We start from the raw sequence: 27,540 nt of genomic DNA on the forward strand, positions 1-27,540 counted from the left end.
CTTGGTGCTCATGCCTTCAGATGTAATCCATCTCTCAGTGCTTCTGTTCATATCACAACTCCGAAATGGTTGACCTGTATTGCCCCAACAAGTCTTCTTCTTTCGTACTGTTCCTCCAAAGTCACGCTCGACTAGCTGAAAGACTCACTTCCCTTCTGTCATCATCACTCACCGTCTCTCCGCGATGTCGGCGAGCCTCCGTTAGCAGCAGAAGAAGATGCAGCGTCGGGAAATGTCGTCAGCCCACGGTCCTCGACTTCCAGATTCCAGGGTCAACGCATGCATGCAGAAGTCAAACGGACAGCCATGCGAGTGGTGTTAACGCGGAGTTTGCTTGCCCATCCCTTATCCTTCTTCCGACACCCACGTCGTCATCACTTTTGCAGTCGGTCAAAGGAACTGTTTCGGACAATTTCGGGTTGATACATAATCCAATTTTGTATCTGAGACTGTGTGCACACCAATCTCATGGTATATAAATTTGGATGTGGTCAAAGTTTCTGAATCCAAACTAAACTCTTTATCTTTCTTGATTTGGTTTGAGGTATGTATGTAACAACCATTGATTGTCAACTCGGGCTGCGAATGGACCGATTAGTAACTAACTAAATGGGCTCAATTTGGGCTTTCGACGGACATAATAATTGGATGGGAACTATTTCATTTGATTTGGTACGAGGGAAACATAATACGTGCATACGTACGTACAACGGTTTTTAGCCGAATGCCAATTTCCTCAATAAATAAGAAAAAAGGGTGAAAAATTATATTGGCAAGTTGATCGAAATACGGTGGTAACGGCAACTTCGAAGGCCCGATGAAGTCGGCCTTATTCTATACTGGACTGGGCTTTCATCCACTTCATAAAAGAGGAGATCGGTCTGTGTTTCCATGTGAATGATTGAGAGCTTGATAGAGAAGGGAAAAAGAAGGCACACTTGGCCTCGTTAGGGCGAAAGAAGAAGAGCGAGAGCGAGCGAGATAGCGGTTCTTCGCTTTTGTTTCTAGATTTCTTTCTCTCTAACGTGTGGATCGCCGCTGTGGACTTGCCAATCGCTGGAGATCTTCATGGAGGAGATTGGATCCGAATTGGACGCATCTGAGCTGCCCGGATCGCTGATGCCGCTGGTGTAGAGGGCCGATCTCGCGGTAATTCTGGGAGTAAGATGAAGGGGAACGGCGCCGAGGACTTGTCCCCTGGACTGTCGCAGCCGCTTGAGTGGAAATTCTCGCAGGTGTTCGGGGAGAGGGCGGCGGGGGAGGAGGTCCAGGAAGGTACGATCTTTCCCTACCCTTTGTCAGATCGGTTCTTGACGATGCGGGGTCAGCTTAGGGTTTCGTCAGGTTTACGTGTTCTTTCCGGAGTTGCCATTCTTCGTTTTCCGTGTTTCCCGATAGAATGGCTTATGAGAAATACTGGAAGTGCCTTGTCCCGCGACAACCGCAGGGAATGCTATTTTATTGAGGTCTCTCCATCATATTGCGGGAAAGATTGGAACCTGTTACTTTTCCAAATATAAAAAAATATGTTTCTTCTTCTTTTTGCATGAATATTTTACTTCTTGTGGTTGTTTTATGAATTCCTTGTTTCTCACTTCTGTTGTTGTTTGTGAACTTAGCAACTATTCTATAGATAAAGGTGAAATTGTTGATTACCACTATGTTTCCTTGTTAAAAGCTTTGGTCGAATTTTAGTAGTTTTTGTGGATTGGCAGATTAGTCACGGGTGAGTTCTATCTATTAGCTGTTGATCTATTTTAATTAGAGTATTTAGTTATTTTTGACTTGCCTCTCTATCTTCTTCCGTGTGTGTTAACAATGGCTGCTCTCTTTTACCAGAAATGTAACCTATTCTATATTGGTTGGAACTCGGACATAATTAACCAGTGCATATTGTACTGATGAATCCAGTGATATGGTCTGTTGTTTGGAATTTTTTCTGGAAGTGAACTAAAACTTTCACATTTGCATGTTTCTGATAAGCATGTAACAGTGTCATAAATAACACTATGGGAAATTTGTAATTTTCATCACTTCTCCAAGTTCGACATCAATGATTAGGTAAGAGAAGAAACTATGCCTTTTTCTGTCGCTGGATGTTTCTCATTCACATAATGTTCCTACACCTTCTTAGAGTGAAAATGCTTCAGTTCTTTACAATGTCTAACAGCTCTAATTGATACCATTCTTGAGCAAAGTCTGGCAGTTCAGTTCGCAGGGATGATGAATAAATGGCAAACAACTTAATGGAATTTGTGTCATCATTTTAATATTGCTAAATGTCATAGCTTTGTCAATTTTTTTTTTTTCAAGTGCAAAGTTATTGTTGTGTTGCTGGCTGAACCAAAATTCTTCCTCGTGTTGCTTTCAAACCATAGCAGATTATTTGATCTTGAAGTGAGAGACTGAAAAGGTTATACATGTTCAGGTGGTAAGATATACTCTAAAAGAAGGTGTAGATTAGTGCATGGGGCTTCGTCCAGTGCAAGATTTAGGGATACAAGTAACCTTATCAGTAGAGAGGTTGTTTCCATAATCCAAACCCTGTTCACTTAGGTTACAATGGAGTGATTTTAACTGTGGAAACAAGACTGGCCCTCTAATTGTATACTCAGGTGTGACTTGAGCTTATTGGAAGACGGATGCTCTCATTTCTAAGAGTATGAGTCAGTTTTATTGGTTATATTTTGCATAAGTATCTATTGTTGAAGTGATATTTTTTGATGATCAGCTGATCACGCTAGGCTCCAAAGCGTACATGGAACCTGCTAGCATTCTTATACAGGGACTGCCTAATGTATGATGTTATTTGATTGACCAGAATACAGGAATTGTCCATGTTCTTGTGTTTCATACTGTGTGTATTTTTTTTTTTCCCTTCATCCTCTGGCTTTGTCGAATCCTATGCAATGTTAGCTGACTTCATTAATGTCTATTTTTATATGCAGTTGATATTATCTCAGCTATTGAATTTGATAAATCCGGAGACCATCTGGCCACTGGCGATCGAGGAGGGCGTGTTGTTCTATTTGAAAGGATTGATGTTAGGAGTGTACGTCAGTTGCCTTATCTTTAAGCTAGAGCATGTTTTGTCTATTTGTGTTCCTTTGTTTTTCATATTTTCTATGTGTTGAATCTGTAGCATGGCTCCCGAAAAGACCTGGAGAAGCAAGATTATCCAACTATTAGACACCCTGAGTTTCGCTACAAAACAGAGTTTCAAAGCCATGAACCTGAGGTGCTTTATTCTCAATGACTACTATCTGAAACATGATCCTGTAATCTTAATAGAACATTGATAAAGATTTTTCATGTTCACACTTCAGTTTGACTATCTTAAAAGCTTGGAGATAGAGGAGAAGATTAATAAGATTAAATGGTGCCAAACAACCAATGGTGCACTCTTTCTTCTTTCTACTAATGACAAGACAATCAAGTACTGGAAGGTAGATATTAATCACTTTCGGACCGATGTTGTAATCTTTCTTTATTATTCTTATCACTAATGTTTCCCTTCTTTTTGTAAATTTGTGTTCATATTCTGAGTTATGTGGGATGTTACTATTTCAAGTCAAATATTACATGTACTTGGTAAAATTCTGACTGTATCCAAAAAAATTGTTCCTTTGATTCTTGCTATTCTAGAGGAAGTTCTATATATGTCCATTTCTATTTCTTCTATTAGTTTCTCAGTTATCTCATTGTACCATTTCTGGCTTCTGCTATTGACCGTTATTTCCAGAGTGATATCCTAGGATAGCATATGCTAGCCATGGTGAACCAAGCCAGACAGCAAGTGACTTGTTAGCATTCCATTGAAATTCTGAGCAATGTTAATATCTATCAAGTTTTGTGAGTTCACTTTATTGTTATTGATTTTGGCATCATACCTCTTGGCTTTTTGACGAAGGTGCATATATACTTTGTGTTTTACTTTAATGCTTTGCAAATCCACCATCATGAAAACAGTAAATTGTTTTGGAAATATATACCGTTTATGGCTGTTGAAGAATGTAGGTTGTCTTTACAGGGGTGTTTAGTTTATACTTTTTTTTTGTTAAATCTCTATTAGTACAATCATATTTAAATTCATTGCAACTTGCTGATATTTTTATAAATGCCTAGTGTGAAACTAATCTCTGGTAGAGTTGATGTCCTTTCATTAGTGATGCTTTTGTGCTTTTTCCATGATTCACTAATACTTTGTTTCTAAACTTCTGGCTAGGTTCTTATATTATTTGTTGTTTATGTTTCATTCTTTTCTTGCAACAATATTTTCCTGACTTCCTTGTATTCATTACTTGTTGTGTCTTCCCTAAACACAAGAAACATATTTTAGAGAGAAGATATATCACAATATTTGTGTTGTAAAACCATTCTGTTCATATAAATGTAGGATATCAAAAGCATTAGTTTGACTGTTATATAGAAAAATACATACACGTAAAATATAAAAATTATAAAATCTCTGCTTTCAGTTAAAAAAAGGTACTAGTCTTGAACATCTAATGAATTACAAGAGATTTTTCAATAAAAAGAACTCATATTTCTGATGATAGGATTCAAGATAGTACAGGTTAGGACTGTGATGATAAAGGCAGATTTGGAACTTGAATTGGGTTGCGTTGAAATGCTTGTGTTATTGTTAATGTCTTGTTGTTATAGTTGTTCAAACCTGTGATTATGTCACTGTCCTTCAACCCTTCTGAAACTATGGCCTGCTAGATTCCTTCTCTTTTTGGTGCTCTGTAATATTAGCTGTTCTTGAATCCCTACAGGTCCAAGAAAAAAAAGTCAAGAAGATTTCTGAGATGAACATGGATGCTTCAAAAGCCGTACAAAACGGCAGTATTGCTAGTTCAAGTGTGACTCCTAGAAGATGTCTTCCAAATGGTGGATGTTATGAAGGGCACGACAGTCACTCAAGCAATGACTTGTCCTTCCCCCCTGGAGGGTTTCCATCACTGCATCTGCCTGTGGTAGTTGTGCTTAACCCAGACTATTGGACATACAAATAATTGTTTGCCGCCTAGATATATATATAAAAAGGCACTAAGAAATTTTGTATGCATTCAATAAATTGACTAGCTTGTTGCCGCTACATATTGCATTTTCCCCAACATTTTATGCACTGATTGCTTCTTTTATTCTTTTGCATCCCTTTTTGTCATGTGAATTCAGGTTTTCTGTTATGCTAACTCAATGAAAATGGTCACTCTCTATATGTTTGCACAGGTGACGTGCCAGGAGACGAGTCTCACTGCTAGATGCCGGAAGATATATGCCCATGCTCATGATTACCATATAAATTCCATCTCAAATAACAGGTGAATCATATATTTTCCAGTTATTCTAGTCTCCTGGTTATTGAATCACTCTATTAGCTGAAATGCACTTCTTGTACTTGTGATGTTTCTTTTACGTATCATGCATAAGTTTTTATGACTTAATTATGGCCCCACCGATGAATTTAGTGATGGTGATGCCATCTGCTATATCTGCAACTTAGCCAACTCTTATGGAAACGGGAGAAGATATGTGGTGATGACCATATGCTTTGTATAAAGTAGCAATTGAACTAGTAATTCATATTAATATTACCAAGTGAAATATGCTCCTATACCAAGTATTTCTTAAGACCAAGGCTCATAATAAAGATGGCAGATTCATTTGTCTAATATGAGCAAATGACTGCACAAGTTGCTTTGAACACTTCTGACACATGGTGAATCAATTGGCTACCTAACTTGCCACCAACCTGGTCTGATTACAAGAAAGTGCCTTTGTGTCCAACAAACTTATTTTACCTGTTTGTGCCGACAGTTCTGTAGTTTCATTTGTAAAAGCATTTCAAACTCTATTATTGAAGATGGAACTTCTTTGAACTCATTATACTTCTGAACAGCAGAAGCAAGCAAACATGAAATTATTAACAAAGAATAGCAGGTGATGATTTTGCATATATGCTTTCACGAATAGGATCTCTTTGTTTTCCTGATGAACTGTGGAAGCTTTTGCATATTTAAGTCAGCAATATTGTTTTGTTGGTACTTCTTATAAGTATTCTGTGATATGATGAAAACAGGAGGCTTCTTTTAGAATTTTCTCTAGTGGTTATATATGGTTGAAAGTCCACTTGTGCTTTGAGCCTTATTGAAACAAAATGCTGAGTTTCTTTCTTCCATCCAGTGATGGTGAGACATTTATATCAGCTGATGATCTGCGAATAAACCTTTGGAATTTGGAAATCAGCAATCAAAGCTTTAATATTGTTGATGTGAAGCCTGCAAATATGGAGGATCTAACTGGTATCACTTTTTTTATTGGAAGTATTAAATCTTCCATTTTTAAGAGCTTAAGTAGCACTTTTGAGTCATAATTAGCTGTTCTGTGAATCTTGAACATATTTTTTCCTAAATGAATATGTGACAATAATGGCCTCCTATTGGTTGTTTCATCCAATTATGAAGGGACCTTTTGTGTTTAAATAGAACTCATCTAATTTTTTTGTATATTTAAAAATAATTCATTTTGTAAGCTGGCTTCTACAGAAACAGACATAACAACAACAGTCAAAGTTACTATCAACTGACTTCATTATTCTCATGATTCTAAAATGGCTCTTCAAGAAGCTATCTTAAAACAAGAAGCCACTTCACCAGTTGGTACTTTTTATAACAATTCCTGGCCTCGGATCACCATTCTATTAGTATAAGGGCTTCACATTTATTTGACATAGCAATTTAAGGCCTTAAAAGCTAAAAAAAAGTTAAAACAAAAAAGAAATCCTAGTTCTTAGTTGCTAGCCTGAATAAACTTGCAGCCAGTACTATCCAAGTTAAATGTAAACATAGACTGAAGCTATGGTTAAATTAATGGAACATTAAGTACGCTAACTGGTTGAAAATGCAATCTATGCAAAAGATATTTACCTTTGCTTGACAATAACTTGGAAGTACTTTTGGCTTTCTATTATAATGCTCTCGTTGAAATGACCACACACACATTTATCGATTAATGTTATGATTTAGTTAGTTGGCCCAGGTCAGCTTTGGACCTACCGTAACAAACTGCAGATTTCTCATTTTAAGAGAACGGTTATGATGTGTGGTCAGCTTCAACATCTATGTCACTTTGTTAATGTCATTTTGAGAGTATGACTTTTTGGAGGTAAAGAAATGGCAATATTAAGATCCTTTTAGATGCTTGCTTGGGACTTTTTATTCAGTGGAAATTGTAAGAGACAGCTCCTCATTGGGTGTTTAATCTTACCAACACTATTTCTCTAATAAAATTTCTCTGCACCACCTTATTTTTATTGTGCCTCCTAATTTATCCGTTTGCGCTTTAGGTTTGCCTTAGCTATAAATTTTTCAGTGATAAATTCATTTTGAATTGTAAATTCTGTCACATTTCAGAGGTGATAACGTCTGCTGAATTCCATCCAACCCATTGTAACATGCTAGCATATAGTAGCTCAAAGGGCTCAATCCGGCTTATTGACTTGCGGCAGTCAGCATTATGTGATAAACATTCTAAGATGTAAGTTTTTTGTGTGTGTGTGTGTGTGTGTGTGTTGAGTTCCTTCGATGGCAGAATGAGTCTTAAAGATAATGTTCTTGTCTCAAGATAAATTTTAGCCTCAATTTCTTGATGTCAGTAAGTATAGCTAGTGACTGACTATCAACAGGTTTGAGGAACGGGAGGCTCCTGGTTCAAGATCTTTTTTCACAGAGATCATTGCCTCAATTTCGGATATTAGATTTGCAAAGGACGGAAGACACATCCTTAGCCGTGATTACATGACTCTTAAGGTTTCTCCTTTTTTATCTTTTACTGGTTTTTTTCTCTTATTGCTTTATTGAGAAGCTTCAAATCTCAAATTTAATCGCTTATAAGTGTTCAAGTACCTGCAGTATGTGGGATTTTGTGGCTATGATTTCTGGTATCAACCTTTTTCTTTCATTTAATATCTGCTGGGCCCCATTGATGTAATGATCTTTTAGTTGATTGATGGCATTAATGAGATTGAATTCACAATTTTGATATGCTAGACTGCTTACTATAGTGATGTTGGATGCAAAACTCATCATACATCTGTGTGAGGAACTCAGATCATGGTTCCACAGTGGTAGAGTAATCGTAAATCCTGATTGAATGAGTCCTAGCCCAATCCAACACTTATGTTCCTCAATCCTAACCTAGACCAACCTAGGCTCTGTTTGTGATAATCTCAGTCTGAGAATGGCTGGTTTGTGTCAGGTTTCTTGGTTGCGTGTGTATATTTATGTATAATTGAAACCCATAAAATTTGAATAAAAATGTTAGTAAATAATATTCTGCAATAGGATACATTATACATTGTCAATTAGTTAGGTATAGACTAGGTTCCGGTTGAATTCAGGTTTGGTTCAGGGTTTGGAGTTTGAATTCACCCTGAACCCAAACAGTGTTGGGTGGAGATTTTCAAACTCAAAATCCTAAAAGCCCAATCAAGCCTTTACCATTGATGAAGCTGGGTAGCGCGTGTTACCTCCAACCATTAGAAGTGTAGGTGAGGTGGGTACGGCACAGGCTGGTGGAAAAGGTACTGTGCTTTATTGAATGACATTCTTGATGCATGGTATTCTGATCTCTCAATTTTGTTGTTCTCCATTGATTGTTCAGAAAAGAACATCATAATTTTAATTCTTGTCTCCTTCTTCCTTTTTGCAAATTGTTTCTTGCTTCATATAATTTTCTTGTTTATCGATCAGCTATGGGACATAAACATGGAGTCTGCTCCTGTAGCAACTTTTCAGATTCACGAGTATTTAAGGCCTAAGGTGAGTTTGTTTTTCTTTTGTAATTTTAGCTGACCTTCCTCCAGTCTAGATAATAGTACTCTGTACATTAACATGGATGGATCTTGGTAACCGTAGTTATCATTGCTTTGCAGCTATGTGATCTGTATGAGAATGATTCGATCTTTGACAAATTTGATTGCTGCCTAAGTGGCGATGGGTTACGTGTGGCAACTGGTTCTTATGGGTATATTTTTTCAAATATTTGGTTTTAACACTGTTTATTTGCAGTTTTGTATCCATTGATGCTCAATAATTATTGTAATTGCAGCAATCTTTTCCGTGTTTTCGGCTGTATTCCTGGAAGCAACGAAGCAGCAACTTTGGAGGCCAGTAAAAATCCAACAAGGTATTAGCTTACTGTAAAACTTGGTCCTTTATTGCTGGTAGTGCACATGGATATGTACTTTTAGAAGCTTTGTAGTGTACGAACTGTTAACTGAGTAAGTGAGCAAAAACTGTTAGAAAACATTCGAACTTTACATTCTAGTTTTTACTGCCTAGCAAGTATATTAGCATCAGACAGTATTGGTTTAAGTTAAGAAACTCTTATATATTCAGGATGTCATTTGTCTATGTTGCTATAAGGAAATATCGTCTTTGTTAGTTTCATCGCCAAGTTACCCAGAAGGTCAAGTGAAAGGTGTGTGATATAGCAGCCAGAACTCTTCATGCCCGAAGGCCAGAGGCTAAGAGCCAAAAGGCCAGGAGCTGAAGTGTCATCTGGGAGGCATCCAATCCAACATGGTCGAGGTATGCCACATCTGAAGTGGCAGTTTACGCCCACCACAGTTGGTGTACCATGCATATATTGTTGCTAAGACTGAACATTCAATAGTGATGTCACCACAGTTATTTGTCGGTTTCTTCAATGTTCTTTCAAGAACTAGAGCGACACATGTGTTTTCTACCTTTGTTCTAGTTTGTTTTTGGAACTAATATGATCTAATTATGTCGGTGGATTCATGGAACAGAGTATTCATTTGCTGATTCATTTTTTTTGCTTTATGATTGAACCATTTGGTGTAGCTGATTCTTCCCTTTTCTGTTTCTGTGAACGAAATCATATAGGCGACAAGTGCAAACCCCCTCAAGGCCGGCAAGATCTTTGAGCAGCTTTGCACGTGTTGTCAGACGAGGTTAGTGCTTATGCACTACGGTTTTTGTTCTTTGGATTATTTGATAAATGATGGATTTCAAAGTGCGTTCTTCGTTCTATGATGTCCCATGCTTGTGTTGAATTGTCACAGGAGCAGAAAGCCCAGGAGTCGATGCCAATGGAAATTCATTTGATTTCACAACAAAGCTACTCCATTTAGCATGGCACCCGACAGAAAATTCAATAGCCTGTGCTGCTATGAACAGTTTGTACATGTACTATGCCTGAAGATGGCACCGGAAGGAAGGTCACTTTTGTGCCTCCTCCTTTTTTAATGTTAATTTTGGTTTGCTTCAGAAGGCTGGTTGTTACTTGCAATGAGCAAGGTGCAGGAGAATATGTAGGTCACTTTTACATGATTACGGTCGGTGTCGGCACCAGCTAACGATGTTATGCAAATTCACGAGGCAATTCGTATCTTCCACCACCACCACCAGTGGCAGCAGCTTCTTCAGATTATTATTATTATTGTTATTATTATTTCTTTTTTTTATTAAAAGGATTGCAAATGTTTTCTAGTCATGGCCGATTTGGAGGTCCCAAGTAATTGTAGCTCTCTTGCAACTAATACAGAAGCCATTTTCATGTTAGATTTTCCAGTGGGCTGCTGTGAGATGGCTTCATGAATGCTTGTATCGTCGGACTTTGCACGATGAAGCTTGTGAAGGTTCTTATCATGTTTACTGTTCACATCTGTGTTGTCCACTGGGGTGGCTCAGCTTCTTGATCGATCATTCAATGCCATTATTTATTCGTTCAGGCTGTCAATTAAGTTGGTTTGATGCCTGCAATTATGGTGTCATTGTTTTTCAATGGAGGTTTAGTTTTGGTGGTTATCGATGCATCGTTATTACCTGGCTAATACAATATGTCACACTTGACCGACGTGTCACCTTTCCTCTCGCTTGGCACGCTGACTTGTCCGACATGTCATGTAAGATGGCACTTTGACTTGTTCGATGTGTCATGTTGATTTGGTCTCTATTTATGGTCGAATGATATGCATAATCATTCTCGTTTGTGATATTAAGCATGAACTTGAATTAGTAGATTCTGACGCTTAATACGTCTCATTCTCGTTTGTGATATTAATCATGAATTTGAATCAGTAGATTCTGACGCTTAATACATCTCAGTATGTTTATGATCGAATGATATGCATAATCATTTCTTACGCTTAATACATTTCAGCATGTCATTAAGGAGATAGATAGATAGATAGATAATCTTCCTTCTCATCTTAGGATTCATGTAGAAAAATCTCATGAACTTAAACCATAATTATAAAGCTATGAAGATTATAGCAAATGTGGAGCATCTGATATTTCAACTTCCTCCACTGTGTGCTGAATCATTATATTGTTGGACAGATTGGTGAATGTGAAAATATAGTTTCCTTTGGAGAACAAAGAAACTTGCATATTAAGTTAAGAACAAATCCATTTAGAAGGCAATGAGATAAGTAATAGTATAGCTGTGTGCACTGATAATAGACATATTTTTTCTTTTTAAAGCATTATTCTCCTACTTCCATAACTTGCTATTTCTTTATCTAGTTTCGACGTCGTCGGTAAATTCCCTGCAAATTATTTTTTGTTCCTGAGAAGAATATTATTTGATTTTGAAGTACATATATATATATATATGTATGTATATAAAACACAAGTATGGTCATGGATTATTGCAAAAGAGAAATCATAAAAATAAAAGAAAAATCAATACAAGATTGGGTCAAACATTCTATTCTCATGTTCATGTGGAAAATTAATTATCATTTATCATATGAGACAAAGTTATAAGTGCTCTTGATACATTCTCTCACTTACATCTCAAAAGAATCACTGGAAAATTCCCAATTGCACTCGCAATATCCTTTCACATCCTCTTCCATGAATCTAAAGATAGATAGATTTGGCACTAATAGAATGATTCGACACTAGTATTCACTATTGCTGTATTTCACAGAAGAATTCTTTCCAGACTTGGATTTCTTCTCCTGCAAGAACACTGGAATCCAATATTAGTACATATCGAATGTCCAATTTCGATGAAACAAAGAGAATAGTTTTATTGCAGTCCGATCTGCTGCATCTTTATCTTCATCTGCATCATCCTCTCCATGGAGTCAATCCCAGTAAGGGGGCAGCTATAAAATGAGCAGAGTTCACCGGGCAATTCAATCAACCCCAACACTCATAATATTCTTGCGCGAGAGCTTCTTCCGTTACATGGCGCATCACCCAATCATCCGACGCAGGGTCTCGGAGAATAACCTCCGGGAGGAGCTCGATCGTCTCGTCAAGTTTCGTCGAACTTTTCGCTACATCGCCATAGATACGGAGTTCACGGGCGTCGTCAATTCCGCTCCTTCCGATGCTTCCGAGGAAGGTCTATATAGCATCGTCAAAGAAAGCGTCGACAATATGAAGCTGTTACAGCTCGGAATCACCTTGTTCGACTATAACGGCAATACTCCGGGCTTGTGCTGGGAGTTCAACTTCTCCGATATCTCGCCTCTTCCGTCGAATGTCTCCATCGACTTGTTGCGCCGAAGCGGCCACGATTTCGAACGAAACGTGCGAGAGGGGATCAGTGGCGACATGTGCGGCAATCTTCTACGCCAAAATCTCTTCAACGGAGACGACGAGTCCGTTTACGTCACCTTCCATGGCCTGTACGATTTTGCCTACGTGATCAAGCTGATTACTGGAGGAGCGCCGATGCCTGATAACTTGGGACAGTTTATAGCTTCGGTGAGGAAAACGTTTGGCCATTTCTACGATCTCAAGTACATAGGAGAGCAATTAAGCAGCAGAACTTTTGGTTTAATGAGCCTTGCAAGAGAACTAGGAGTAGAAGCATATGGGATCCATCATCAAGCAGCACACGATAGTGTAACGATTGGCAGAGCGTTCATCGAGATGGAGCGGATGTGTCACGTCGAAGGGGACGAAAGGTTCGTCTCCGTCCTCAATGGCTTCAGTAACAGTTGCATGGACCGCGACGGGGAGAATGCGAATGCTAACTATGGTCACCACCGGTTCCAAGCTCCTCGCGCTTACTATGGTCACCACGGGTACCAAGCGCCTCACGCTTACTATGGTCACCACCGGTACCAAGCTCCTCGCGCTATTCCTCCAACGATGCTTGCATTGCAACCTCATGCCGGCCTCCCGTTTCGAGTTCATGATGGTTGTTTCCCGGTGCTGCCATTTCAAGCTTATGGGGTGCCCAACTTATTGCCGTTGCATCAAGCTCATGGGGTCCCGAGTTCATCGGAGTCCCAACATCAGCAAAGCACCCTTTCATGCCACATCAATGGATTACGTTTCCGGGATGGGGTACGTGAAAGTTAGGGGTCATTGTTAAGATTTTTCGGTGGTTGTTAACCTTTGAGTTTTAATAGGTATAGGGATAACTTCTTTTAGTGTCCCCATTGAGTCGTCGTCCTCGTATTCACAAGTCTTACTTCCTTGCAGTGCGAGTCGATGACCTCACTTGTTGTGTGCAACTTTGATCAGATGATACAGAAAATCCTGTTTCTATCTCTTTCTTGCAATGTGTCGGTGTCCTCACTAATATGAAATGAACACCAATGTTTCTCTCATCATAAGAACTGAGAACAATATTATGCATGGATTTACCAAGGCTGTCATTTTTCTTCCATGGCAGCCTGCGAACCCTCCAGAGAAACCGAGCCTTTCAATCTCAATATATCATGTTGCATGATACACACAACAAGCAAAATGCCTCGAGGAATGCTACAAACAATTACTGATGAATGCGGCTGCTGCTCTCTCTCTCACACACTTTTTGGATGTTGACATGTGCGTGATAACTCGTCGATGTAAAAAGTTACAGGAAGGAGGGTTGATTACTCGTCGATGTAAAGAGCTCCCAGCCAATGCTCTTCGTTGCTTGCATCCCCTGTATCCACAGTACCTTCAGCGAAGGCAGCTGAGCGAGAGGGGGGAGGGATTCCCAGCGCCTGCAACCACTTAGATAGATGATGTTGAGATCGGTGAGCCATTGGGTCTTTAACCAGCTGGGATATGTGGCACCTCTACAGCCCATGATCTCTAGCCTCTTGAGATTTGGATGTGGCCGAAGGCCTTCGAGAACTTCATCATCATCATCCACCACCTGATTCCTTTCACCAGATTGCCATTGTAACTGCAGAACACTAAGATGCTCTTTGCCGTTTAACATGGCCTCACTTGCCTTGTTCTTACTCTCCACATTCTCTAGATTCCACACGTAAAGGGATCCTCGTATTGATGTTGATAGGAAGAGAGGATAGAGATATCAAATAGAGGAAGAGTATGACAAGCTTCGATCTTCTATATTTCTCTGAAGAAAAACACTTTTACAATTTCAGAAACTCTATCTTTCTCATGACCTAACATATGGGGTTTATATAGTCACCCAAGATACATTATATTAATTATATTCAAAATGAATCATTCTCTTTCAAGAAACCCTTTCAAGAACCAATAACCAATTTGACTTATTCTTTTATAGACTTTTAATCCATTTTTTCTTCTTGATGTAATGAATCTCTTTCTTGATGCAATGAACCTCTTTATGATATTTGAACAAGTTTAATTCCAACATTCTCCCCCCTTAAACTTGTTCCATCTAGCATACCAAGTTTCTTTCGAAGTTGTTGAAATATTTCAAATTTAAGAGGTTTTGTGAGTATATCAGCCACTTGTTCACTTATCTTGACATGATGTATCTCCACTTCTTTATTTTTGATATGATCTCTTATGAAATGAAATCTTGTATCGATATGCTTCGATCTTTCATGATAGACTGGATTCTTGGCTAAGGCAATAGCTGATTTGTTATCAACATAAATATTGGTTGGCTTCTCCTGTGGCATATGAAGTTCTTGGAGTAATCTTCTTAGTCATATTGCATGACAAACACTAGAAGAAGCTGCTATATATTCTGCTTCACAACTTGATAGAGCAACGATTCGTTGCTTTTTTGAAGACCAAGTGAATGTAGCTTCACCAAAACAAAATACAAATCCAGTTGTACTCTTCCGATCATCATAGCTTCCGGCCCAATCACTATCACTATATCTAATGAGCTCCAACTTTTTAGATGATGAATAGAACATTCCATACTCAATTGTTCCTTTGATATATCGTAAAATTCTTTTAGCGATATTTAAATGAGATGTCTTTGGAATTTTCATAAATCTACTTATTAAACCAATTTCAAATAGTATATCCGGTCGAGTGCATGTCAAATACCTTAAACATCCAACTAGACTTTTATAATAAGTTGGATTAATATATGTACCTTCACCTTCCTTGGTCAATTTGGTGCCATATTCAACAGGTGTATCTGTAAGATGACAATCTTCCATAGAAAACTTCTTTAAAACCTCATTTGCATAATTTTCTTGTGAGATAAAAATTTCTTTATTATCTTGTATAACTTCGATACCAAGGAAATAAGTCATTAAGCCCAAGTCGATCATCTCAAACTTCTTTTTCATAGAGTGCTTAAAATCTATAATCATGGAGCTACTATTGCCTGTAAATATTAAATCATCTACGTATAGGTATACAAACAAGATATCTCCATTAGAGTTATATTTCGTATAGAGAGCATGTTCATGTGGACATTTAGAAAAATCATTTTGAATAAAATAAGTATCTATTCGAGAATTCCATGCTCGTGGGGCTTGTTTAAGCCAAGAGCTCTCTTTAACTTGTATACTTTGTCTTCTTGTTCTTGAATAATAAAACCAGGGGGTTGTTGAATATATACCTCTTCTTCAAGAATTCCATTAAGAAATACTGATTTGACATTCATTTGTAAAATCTTCCATTTCATTTGAGCTGCTAGAGAGATAAGTAACCTTACTATCTCCAATCGAGCAACTGGCGCAAATACTTCTTCATAATCAATCCCATAATGTTGTTTATATCCCTTCGCAACCAATCTGGCCTTGTATTTCTCTACCTCTCCTTTTGCATTTCTTTTTGTTTTGAAGATCCACTTAACACCGATAGCTTGGTGGTCTTCTGGAAGTGTAGTAAGCTCCCATGTATTATTTTTGTTAATTGTATGAATCTCTTCATTCATAGCTTGTCGCCATTTTTCATCTCTATAAGCTTCTTCGAAGGTTAATGGATCATATCATGCAAAAAGACAAAATAAAGAAAGTTCATCATTGTTAGTATCAATCGTTCGAGTCACATCGTATAGGTCCTGAATCGGTCTTGTCCTTCTTATAATTGGACTTCTTGAATCATGTGACCTAGCTGATCTAGGTGATGATTCTGGCAAAGCAACTTCAGTGCTTGCTTGTATTATATCATCTTCTTCTGAAACTACAGTTTTCTTATGCTGCTCATCACTTTTCCAATTCCAAATTTGTTGTTCGTCAAACTCAACATCTCTTGACATCACAACTTTGTTTGTGATAGGATTGTAGAGTTTGTAACCACTGGAATTTTCTGGATAACCTAGTAAAATGCATTTTTGACTTTTATCCTCTAATTTGGTTCTCTTCTCTTCTGGTATCTTGGCAAATGCAACACTTCCAAAAATCCTCAAATGATCAACTCTTGGTTTTTGTAAGCTCCATGCTTCTTCTGGTGTAACATTACCAATTTGCTTTGTCGAAAACCTGTTAAGTAAATAAACTGCACAAGCAACAGCATCACCCCAAAAATCTTTCATAATTTTTTTTTTCTTTAACATACATCGGACCATATTAAGGATAGTCCTATTTTTTCTTTCTGAGACACCATTTTGTTGATGTGTGTGTGGCATGGTGAATTGATGTAGAATTCCATTATTTCTACAAAAACTTTCAAATTCATTTGATATATATTCACCACCCTATCTGTTCTTAAACATTTAATCTTACAACAATTTGTCTTTCAACCAAATCCTTAAATTCTTTGAATTTGCTTAAAACTTCTTTCTTTTCTTTTAACGTGTAAACCCAAGTTTTTCCACTATGATCATCAGTGAAGGTAAGAAAATACCTGCTTCCTCCAAGTGATACTGGATTGATAGGGCCACAAACATCTGAGTGTATCAGATCAAGTCGATTCCATGCTCTTTTTGTCCTTCTTACTTTGAAAGGCTTTCTTTCTTGCTTACCCATGACACATACTTCACACAATTTTGTTGGGCGATCAATTTTTGGCATTCCTGTCACCATATTATACTTCTATAGAAATTTCAAAGCCTCAAAATTTAAGTGAGCATATCTAAGATGCTAAAGTGTAGAGATATCCTCAATATTAGCTTTAAAATAATTTGATTGATAAAAAATACTTAAATGTAGAGGAAACATTCTATTCCTTGTCATTTTCATATGTGATATCAATGTTTTATTCTTGTCACGAATTGAGAGAGTCATATCTTTCATCTCAATATCATAACCTTTTTCAAGTAATTGTCCCAAGCTTAGAATATTATTTTCCATATCAGGAACATAATAAACATTTGAAATGCATAAGTTCTTGCCATTATTAAGTTCAAGGAGAATTTTACCTTTGCCTCTTACTGGCCTTTGAGACAAATCACCAAATATAATATTCCCGGAATAACTTGTATCCATTTCTGAAAATAGCTCTTTGATGCCACACATGTGATCATTTTTCAAATTTTAATAACTCATTAGCAAAACTTGATTTTCCTTCTTTTCTTCCTCAACAAAATTTGCCTTATCACCTTGATTGTTAGAATTATAATAACATTCATAAAAGTAATGTCAATACCTTTTGCAAACATAGCATTGTATTTCAGACCTTTTAGAGTTTCTACCACGTCCACGGCCTCGGCCACGTCCTCGACCATAACCTCGGCCTCTTTGGTTAGAATTTTCTCCACCACCTTCAATATTTGGAGATTCTTGATTGGTCTAATTTCTGCCTCCTCTTCCTCTTTGTTCTCGTCCTCTTCCTCATTGAGAATTTGATTCTCGTTTATTTTCAAGAGTAAGCTTCGTTTGTAATGCTTGCTACATAGTTTTGTCTTCTCTTCTTTTTACAATCCTTTGTTCATGAACTTGAAGGAACCCATAAGTTCTTCTAAAGATATTTTTTCTAAATCTTTAGATTTTTCGATCGCAACAACAATAAAATCAAATTTTGGATCTAGAGATCTCAATATTTTTTTTATTACTCTCTTATCATTTACTTGTTCACCATTTCGTCTCATTTGATGAACAATAGAAATGATTTTTGAGAAGTAATCAGAAATGGTTTCAGAAGTACCTTGTTGTAATTTCTCAAACTCGGCTCGTAAAACTTGTAGACGAAGTTTCTTTACCTTATCAACACCACCGAATGCTCTTTGAAGCATTTCCCAAGCCTCCTTCGAAGTTTCTTTACCTTCTTCCTTCTTTCTTTGAGTTGTTTTCTTCCTTCTGCATTCATTGCTCCTTCTTATGCTGGACTTGGTTCAGCAAATCCATCTTCTATAAACTCTCATACATCTTGGGAGCCTAGAAGAACCTTCATTTGGATGCACCATATGTCATAATTTTCTTTTGTCAATCTGGGGATCTAGAGTTGGATGACACTTGAGAAAGAGGCCATAACTTGGTTCTGATACCAAATGTTGATGTTGATAAGAAGAGAGGATAGAGATATCAAATAAAGGAAGAGTATGACAAGCTTCAATCTTCTATATTTCTCTCAAGAAAAACACTTTTATAATTTCAGAAACTCTATCTTTCTCATGATCCAACATATGGGGTTTATATAGTCACCCAAGATACATTATATTAATTGTATTCAAGATGAATCATTCTCTTTCAAGAAACCATTTCAAGAACCAATAAGCAATTTGACTTATTCTTCTATAGACTTTTATGTCTTCTTAATGTAATGAATCTCACTCTTGATGCAATTAACCTCTTTATGACATTTGAACAAGTTTAATTCCAACACCTCGAAGCTCGTTCAGGTCCCTCAACTCTGTTATCGGATACCCAGCTTCGGTTCTAACTTTGAAAACATGTAATCTCTCAAGGCAGGTCAGTCTCCCGATCTCTGCTATGTCGGAAATTAATTTATCAGATGCCGCAAACTTACCAGGTTCCTCATGCCCCAAGGTAAACTACGAAGCCTGCACCCATTCAGGTTCTTCGACTCTGATGCATTCATCTCCGGAAACAGACTGTGCCAGATCGTGCAGTGGGTCATGTTTGCCATAGTGTGTGACGAATTCCTTATGCTGCACTTCCACGTTACATGGTCTGGGAGCCGAGGAAGCAGCAGCTGCCTCCTGGTCGGAGGAGTTGCCGCCACCTTTGAAGCTAAAGAAACTTGAAGAAAGGAGGCCACCGGCTCGGGTGGCCACATCCCTATCAGCCTCCAAGTTGGAGACAAGGAAGCACTCACCGGACTGCTGCTTTCACCGTCCAGTTGCTGTCGAAGGCGGCGATATTCTAACTCGTCGAGAAGGTCTTCGGCATCATAAGCGACGACTCTGAGCTCCTTCATCCACCCCACCATGCCGACCGATTGGGTTTTCTCTGCGCTGCTGAGTACCGATCAAATCCTGAGCATCGCAACTTGCAGCTTGTCGAGGTTGTTGCCTATGCCTCGGAGTCCGAGTCGGAGTCGCAATGTACCGATCTTCCTCCGAGTCGGAGTCGCAACGTACCTATCTTCCTCCGAGTCGGAGTCGGATGATTCGCTGCTTCTAACCCTTATATATATATATGTATAATGAGGATGAGGACGACTCACCACCCATCCATTAGATCGAGTTTTCTCATGGCAGTGACGGTCGTCACCGAAAACATCGCCTCCCAGCTCGATCTTCTGGTCGATCTCCGTCGATCTTTTCGTTATGCTGCCATAGATACAGAATTCCCTGGATTCATCCGGCCGACGCCTCCCTATGCTTCCGAGGAAGATCGGTATGCCGACGTCAAATACAACGTCGACAACATGAAGCTGATACAGCTCGGAATCACGTTATTCGATGAGAACGGCAGCACTCCATGGCAGGGCTGCTGCTGGCAGTTCAACTTCTCTGATTTCGATCCCTCGGTGCATCCTTCGTCGCCTAAGTCGCTCGAGCTGTTGCGCCGGAGCGGCCACGACCTCGAGGGAAACCGGCGAAACGGGATCAATGGCGACAAGTGGAGCAATGTTTTGCGCAACAAGCTCTTTGATAGACGCTACGGCTCCGTTTATGTCACCTTCCATGGCCTCTACGATGTGGCCTACGTGATCAAGCTGATCACCGGAGGAGCGCCGCTGCCTCCTACGTTGAGGGAGTTTATAACTGCAGCGAGGCGAGTTTTCGGTGCATTATACGACATCAAGTATATAGCAAAGTATTGCGATGGATTAAGCGGAAGAGAATTTGGCCTGACGAGGCTTGCACAAGAACTGGTAGTGGAACAAGATGGGAACCCTCATCAAGCGGCATACGACAGTCTATCAATTAGCAGAGTGTTCAACGAGATGAATCGGAGGTATAACATCGGAGGGAACGAGAGGTTCGTCTCTGTTCTTTATGGCTTAGAGAACAGTTGCACGGAGAGCAAGAAGAGGTATCAAAGAGGTACCATGGTCTATCATCCAGACTACGTTGGGCAGTACGGGTTCCAAGCTCACAGTGGAATCCCTCCCCTCCCCCCCACCCCGATGTTTGTGTTCCTACCTCAAGTCGGCCCGCCGTTGCATCAAGCTCATGGGGTTCCGAGTTCACCGGAGTCCCAACAACAGCAAAGCACCCTTTCATGCCACGGCTACGTTTCCGGGATGGGGAACGTGAAAGTTAGGCGTTAAGCTTTGAGTATTAATAGGTATAGGGATGACTTCTTTTAGTGTCCCAGTGAGTCGTCGTCCTCGTATTCACAAGTCTTATTACTTCCTTGCAGTGCGTCTTGGAGTCGATGGCCTCACTTGTGTGCAACTTAGATCAGATGTTTTGTCCTGTTTATATCTCTTTATTGCATTGTTTATATCTCTTTATATACAGAAAATCCTGTTTGTAGCTCTTTAATGCATTGTGTCGTTTTGTCCTCACTGATATGAAATGAACACCAATGTTTTTCTCATCATAAGAACTGAGAACAAAAATATGCATGGATTTACCGAGGCTGTCATTTTGCTTCCATGGCAGCCTGCGAACCCTCCAGAGAAACCAAGCCTTTCAATCTCCATATATCATGTAGCATGATACACAGAACAAGCAAAATGCCTCGATAATGATGAACCTTCCTCGGCAGAATCTCTTTATTATAATATTATTTTTTCTCTGCAGAAACCTTCACTATACTCTTTTTTATTCTCGATTCGTTGACCATGAATAAGACTGCTATAAACACGAAAATAGATTTTCAAATAATTTGACTTAGATTGTGTTTAGGACATTTTAAAAATTACTATAAGGTCTATAAGGGAAATGGATTAAAAAAAAAGTTAGAAAAATACTTATCAAACTTGCTCATGTATACCGATGAAAAAATATTTGAAAAATATTTATGAATCCTATACCAAGTATAGGACTTAACCTGAAAAAAACTCATAATATTTTTGTACTTAGTTATAGTGTTTTTAGTAATACCAATATATATATATATATATATATATATATATATATATATATATATATATATATATATATATATATATATATATATATATTGTAACTAGGGCTAGAAAAATGGGAAGGAAAGGGAGGGGGAACAATGTATAAATGATTGGCTAACAAATCATAGGTATATTGGGAATTAGGCAAAGAAGTAGGTACTGTGAGGAAAATTTGATAAAGAGGCTCGCATATAGTGGCTCGAATTCCCCAAACTGCTGTCTTCCGGTTATCTGTCCGAAGTCAGCAGTTAAGCTTCGTATCAAGCAATCCGATAGTCCATATGATACTGACATGACAGGCATACTTGCGGTGATAAGCCTGCATAAGTCAACAACTTCGGTGTTAAGCCTTCGTCCATATGTGCCCAAAAAAATCTGCAGGTGTATCTATCAGCCTATTTTGTGCAGTTTATTCTCCTTCTTCTTCGTCCATCCGAGGCTGAGATTTGAGCTTCTTGTCAAGAAAAATTCGATCTTCCAGATGATACTGAATTGTATGGTGACTTCTGTCTCACGCCATAAACTTCAATGTCAAGAATTTATGTTCTTCCAAGCTTGCACTTGCGAGGAAGCTGCAGAAAAAATAGAAACTTGCAATTATATGATCGACCATATAACTTGTGTATGTAATTTACTGGTTGACGTTTTCTATCATGTAAATACTTGATATCCTGTCTCTTTCTCACATACTACTTTCCTAGATCCTTCCTCCGTCATTCCATGATATATTCCTCAGAGTTCATTGTCTTTTTTTTTTCTATGATCATCTCCATTGCCAAAATGTTTGGAAGCCAGAGTTTGTTTTTCTCGATCCTCTTCCTCTCATCAGCTCTCTTTCTAACCGGAGCAGCTAATATTAATATTGGTGCGATAGTCAACACCACTTTACGCATCGGAAGGGAACAGAAGGTGGCGATGGAGATCGCAGCCCAACATTTCAACTCCTCTTCTTCGCCAATTTTTCTGGGTGTCAGCGAATTAAACAGCAGCGATCCCTTCGAAGTGATCACAAGAGGTAGTACGTTGATTCCGCTTGTGTCATGGATTAGCTGCTTCTTTGTTGCTAATGGCATGCATGCGTGCGTTTGTGGGTTTGCAGCTAAAGATCTCATTAGCTGGGGAGCGGATGCAATCATCGGCATCGGAACATGGCCCGACGTCGCAACGATACTATCTCTTGCCGCAACACCAACCTGGTCATCGACCATGCCGTTCGTGGTTCAGATGTCGTATCCAGCCACTGGCGAGATGCGCTGTCTTGCTGCCATCATAAGATCGTTTAACTGGAGGCGAGTCATCGTCATCTACGAAAAAGATATATATGGCAGTTCCTCCGGAGTCCTCGATCTCTTTTCCGATGCTCTTCGAGACAGTGGTTCACAGATCGACTACCATATAGCCTTCCCACCATTGCGCACAGTCTCTAACGCAACCGATATGATCCGCCGAACGTTGACGGGCATTCCGCGACACCTATCGAAGGTGTTCGTCCTCATCCGATCCTCACTAGAGCTGACCGTGGAATTGTTCGAGCAGGCAAACGATATGGGAATGATGGCCAAGGATCATGTATGGCTCGTGAATGACGACGTCACCGCCCTCCTCGACTCCACTCTCACCCCTTCCTTCATCTCTTCCTACATGCAAGGCGTGATCGGAATCAGCACCTACTTCAACACCACCACCAGCTCCTACCACAACTTCTCTTCTGATTTCCGGCGACGATTCAAGCAAGAGTACGAGCTCAAAGGGGAGCATCTTTTCGAACCAGGGAGGCATGCAGTCGGAGCATATGATGCAGTGCACGCTATCGCCAACGCATCAGCAGCAATAGCAACTAAGGCTGAGACCGGAAGTGTCACAACGTTACAAGGTAACCTCTCGACCAACTTTACTGGTTTGAGCGGCTTTATAGAATTCACAAGAGATGGGCTTTTACCTGAGTGGCGAAGCCACTCGACCTTTCGTGTGCTAAACGTAGTAGGGAAGAGTTACAAGGACCTAGGGTTTTGGTCAGAAGGACATGGTTTCTTTGAGGACGAAGCAGACATAAGGCTAGACGTCTTGCGTCCAGTTTTCTGGCCGGGAGACACAGACAAGATCCCAGGAGGATGGGGAACGTTGAAGATTGGAATACCTAATGCCACATCCTTCGATCAATTCGTTAAGGTGGAGTATGACAAAGATGGGAAGCTGCAGCCTACTGGATTCTGCATGGATGTCTTCCGGGAGATTCTGAAACACCTCAACTATGATCTAATCTATGAGTTCGAAGCTTTCAATGGCTCCTATGATGATCTCGTTAATAAGGTCCCTTCCCAGGTACCATACACATCTCTGTTGACTTTGACTCTTTCTTCGTAGACTTTCTTATATAGATCATTAAAAATGAGAAGGTCGACCGAGACGACTTCGTAAGACTTTCTTATATAAAAGGAAACTACGTGGAAGCAGACGAAAGCGAGCAGTTCTCGTTATATCAATTCTGATGCGAGAAACGTATTCTTGCAGGAAGTGGATGCTGTGGTGGGGGACATCACAATCCTAGCAAAGCGGGCAGTGAATGCTACGTTTACTGAGCCCTTCCTCTCATCCGGCCTTTCCATGTTGGTCCCTGTGAAGCCTAACCACACGCCATGGGTGCTCACGAAGCCATTCACCAAGGAGGTGTGGTTTCTGATCCTTGCCACCCTCGTCTACACCGCGGGCGTCGTCTGGTACCTGGAGCGCGAGAGCAACCCCGAGTTCCACGGCACTCCGTGGGTGCAGCTCCAAGCTACGCTTTGGTTAATCCTCTCCAGCATCTTCTTCGCCCACGGTGAGCAAAACCGGAGCCGCCTGCCGTCGCATGTCATCTTCGTCTGTTTAACTCGTAACTCGATTTATTTTCACCGTGCAGAGAGGGTTTATAGCTATTACGCGAAAACAGTGGTTATAGTTTGGCTTGTCGTGGTGTTGATCTTGACGACCAGCTTCACGGCCAACCTCAGCTCCATTTTAATCATTGAGAAGCTGGAACCGGTGCCACCAGGCAGTAGGGTTGGCTGTGATGGAGACTCGTTCGTTCCCAAGTACCTTCAGCAAGTGTTGCACTATAACAAGAGCAGAATTGAGACGATTGGCCAACCAGAAGAATACGTCAAAGCCTTCAAGAGTGGGAACATCACGGCGGCCTACCTCGAGACGCCGTATCTCAGGGTCTTCCTCTCCCAGCATCAAGATTTCAGTGTCATTGGGGAGACACACAGGCTCGGAGGCTTCGGCTTTGTGAGTATTACTACTTTGCTCTGCTGATCCAATTATGCTACATGGTTGAGATGGCATCCTAGCAATCATGCATTTCGTCGACAGATAGAGATGCTTTCTTATTTTTCTTAACCAAGCATTTTAACAGATACTTTAGGAATATGCATTCCCCAACCGAGCACTTCTGTTCATATCAATCTTCTTCTCCGACACAGGTGTTCCCTGAACATTCTCTTCTGGCGGACGACTTCTCCGAAGTCATACTACAACTAGAAGAGAACGGGACACTGAAAGAGCTGGAAAACAAATGGTTCACCATTACCTTGTCCAACTCCCCCCCACTGGACGACAAGAGGGAGAGTGACAGCCTCAGCCTGGACTGCTTCTGGGCACTTTTCCTCTTCACGGGCTGCACCTCCACCATCGTCTTGCTTCTGAACGGGACCGGCACATCGGTAGCAGTCCTGCGCCGCAGCTTTATGGTGCTTTGGCGTTCCACCAGAAATCTCAGTCCAAGAGAAGGTTTAGAGCTTCCCAAGGTGGTGCAGATATCTTCACACCAAGAAGATAATCATCATGCAAACACCATTGATATCGTTTAAGACAAATATATATGAAATGTATATACTAGTACTCACATGCTTGTGTCAACAATAAATAGACAACCTTAGATTGATTCATGGATATGTAGTAGTGCTCTACACGATAAACATTATGATACATTGGTCTTGTTATTAGTCGAACCAATATGTTTACCTAATCATAGTAAGAATGGGAGTCGAGCTCGTTAAGAAATATGTATTTCTAATCCTACTATGGCTCAGAAACCCTCAGCCGCCGTATATGTTGACGACGAGAGCTCACCCGGCCATTCACCCCATCACCACCCATGATCTTTTGATCGAGCTTGAGTTCACGACAAGAGAGTACTCTTCCACTAGATGTAGCTCGAGGCAGTCACAGTCGTGAACGATAACATCGCCGCCCAGCTCCAGATTATTCTCGTCGAACTTTTTCCCACGTCGCCATATCCATAGACACAGTTTCTGCATTCGTCCGGTCCACGCCTCGCGACGCTTCCGAGGAAGACCGGTACGGCGACGTCAAATTCAACGTCGACAACATGAAGCTGATACACGTACCATGAATCTCAAGTATGAAAGAAAAGAGATCAGAATGAATTCTCACAAAAAGACAGATCTGAGCCATCAAACGAGCACGGAGGAAACATGAGACCGAAGAGTGCCGGAGGTCTTGGTTTCAGCATTCCTCTCGGTCCTTTTGCTGCTCTGCTGTTATGGTCGAGCGCACAGACAAAATGAATTGAGCGAGTATTGATTGGTCGCATTAAATCGACATTGTTGTTGACCACACCGGGATCTTGTGGATGGGATAGAATGCTTGATTGATTGATGGGGTCCGAACCGTCCGATTGGCGGTCAAGCGAGGTTTGACCAGGCTCACGTGTACAAATTTTAAAATAATTTATTAATTATATTTAAACCGAGTTGTGAGAAGATGACGTGGCAGTCATAAAATTTCTACCAAAATCATATCGAAAATTAAACTTCTTAGATTAATCATTTGTATGATACTTTCAATCATAATCATTACCACCGAAATCGAAATCTATTGATGTCTCTCTTCAATTTAGTCGGAATTTTAAATCATCTAAGTGTGAGCAATAAATGACTATTGATATCAGGATCTGAAGTTGTCTTCCTTTTGATACAACAGCATATTGACAAGCAATCACTGCTCATCTCTAACACCGATCGGGTAAGTTTCATTGCATCAACCTAAACACAAGAATAAAGCATAACATATTGATATATCTACATAATTATTTCAGATATTCTAGTTGTGCTGGTAAATGGTTTTATAACGTCTGAATATTATAATACAAATGGTAGATGGTGCAGCTGAAGACTGCTTGGATTCTGACATATTATATATATATATATATATATATATATATATATATATATATATATATATATATATATGTCATAATAATATTATTTTATTTAGGGTTCCATCAAGTGTCCTGCTGCTCATTTTGCCTTGTGCATGAAGCAACCTATAGATTCATCTCATCAACGCTAAGGTGCAGACAGCTTTGATGTCCACCAAAAGGATCATCGTATCAGCGCATCCCAAGACCCATGTGAGCTATCATCCCTCAATCTCCACCTTTTAGTAGGATTCTATTAGGGGAAGGAAACTATTCTATTTCCATCGTTTTATGTGTTAGTTTGGAAAGTCCCAAAATCCCACATCGGAAAAATTAGTTTATTATCTCTTATTAAATTTATAAATAAGGATCTGAACTTTGAAGTTAGAGACACTACAAGTAATATCACAAGAAAAATTTAAGTATTTGTTTAGGGTTTAAATTCACACTCAATTAAATAGTTTGGGCTTATACTTTGGGTATTTGTCATAGTCTCTTTTATAGTAGTAATTTGCTTCTCTTTCGTTCGTAGATGTAGGTCAAGGTTAATTGATCGAACCACGTAAATCTGGTGTTCTTGTCACTTTTATCTTTTCGCTTTATTGTCTTTGTTAGGTTGTCAAAATTATCTTTTGGTAAATCTCTTGGGGCTAGCTCTAACAAATTGGTATCAGAGCCTGGTTCTGAGATCTTTTGACAACAATAAAATAACAAATATTGTTGTCGAGAAATTCGATAGAA

At 39.6% G+C, this 27,540-nt stretch overlaps 4 protein-coding genes across 5 annotated transcripts; all 4 read left to right on the forward strand.

The window, feature by feature from the left end:
- Positions 1-882: 882 nt before the first annotated feature.
- On the forward strand, positions 883-10,692 carry LOC103982298 (serine/threonine protein phosphatase 2A 55 kDa regulatory subunit B beta isoform). 2 transcript variants are annotated; one of them, XM_009399189.3, is made up of 14 exons: positions 883-1,275; positions 2,949-3,052; positions 3,143-3,238; positions 3,327-3,446; positions 4,779-4,982; positions 5,236-5,327; positions 6,190-6,308; positions 7,419-7,542; positions 7,691-7,814; positions 8,757-8,825; positions 8,939-9,030; positions 9,115-9,192; positions 9,915-9,982; positions 10,094-10,692. In XM_009399189.3, the coding sequence occupies exons 1-14, from the start codon at positions 1,167-1,169 to the stop codon at positions 10,228-10,230; spliced, it is 1,536 nt and encodes a 511-aa protein (XP_009397464.2). In that variant the 5' UTR covers positions 883-1,166; the 3' UTR covers positions 10,231-10,692. The 2 variants fall into 2 exon arrangements, with proteins under 2 accessions (XP_009397464.2, XP_009397465.2); XM_009399190.3 differs by having other exon boundaries at positions 4,779-4,979.
- Positions 10,693-12,230: 1,538 nt separating this feature from the next.
- On the forward strand, positions 12,231-13,358 carry LOC135608845 (putative CCR4-associated factor 1 homolog 8). The gene has a single exon (XM_065101893.1). The coding sequence runs from the start codon at positions 12,231-12,233 to the stop codon at positions 13,356-13,358; it is 1,128 nt and encodes a 375-aa protein (XP_064957965.1).
- Positions 13,359-19,766: 6,408 nt separating this feature from the next.
- On the forward strand, positions 19,767-20,792 carry LOC103983325 (putative CCR4-associated factor 1 homolog 8). The gene has a single exon (XM_009400548.2). The coding sequence runs from the start codon at positions 19,767-19,769 to the stop codon at positions 20,790-20,792; it is 1,026 nt and encodes a 341-aa protein (XP_009398823.2).
- A 1,598-nt stretch (positions 20,793-22,390) lies between these two features.
- Positions 22,391-25,484, forward strand: LOC135609273 (glutamate receptor 2.7-like). The gene is made up of 5 exons (XM_065102381.1): positions 22,391-22,614; positions 22,699-23,921; positions 24,111-24,417; positions 24,499-24,866; positions 25,061-25,484. The coding sequence occupies exons 1-5, from the start codon at positions 22,515-22,517 to the stop codon at positions 25,445-25,447; spliced, it is 2,385 nt and encodes a 794-aa protein (XP_064958453.1). The 5' UTR covers positions 22,391-22,514; the 3' UTR covers positions 25,448-25,484.
- The last annotated feature ends 2,056 nt before the right edge of the window (positions 25,485-27,540 follow it).

This window comes from Musa acuminata, chromosome BXJ2-4 (genome assembly GCF_036884655.1).
Source record: "Musa acuminata AAA Group cultivar baxijiao chromosome BXJ2-4, Cavendish_Baxijiao_AAA, whole genome shotgun sequence".
Classification (NCBI taxonomy): Eukaryota; Viridiplantae; Streptophyta; class Magnoliopsida; order Zingiberales; family Musaceae; genus Musa; species Musa acuminata.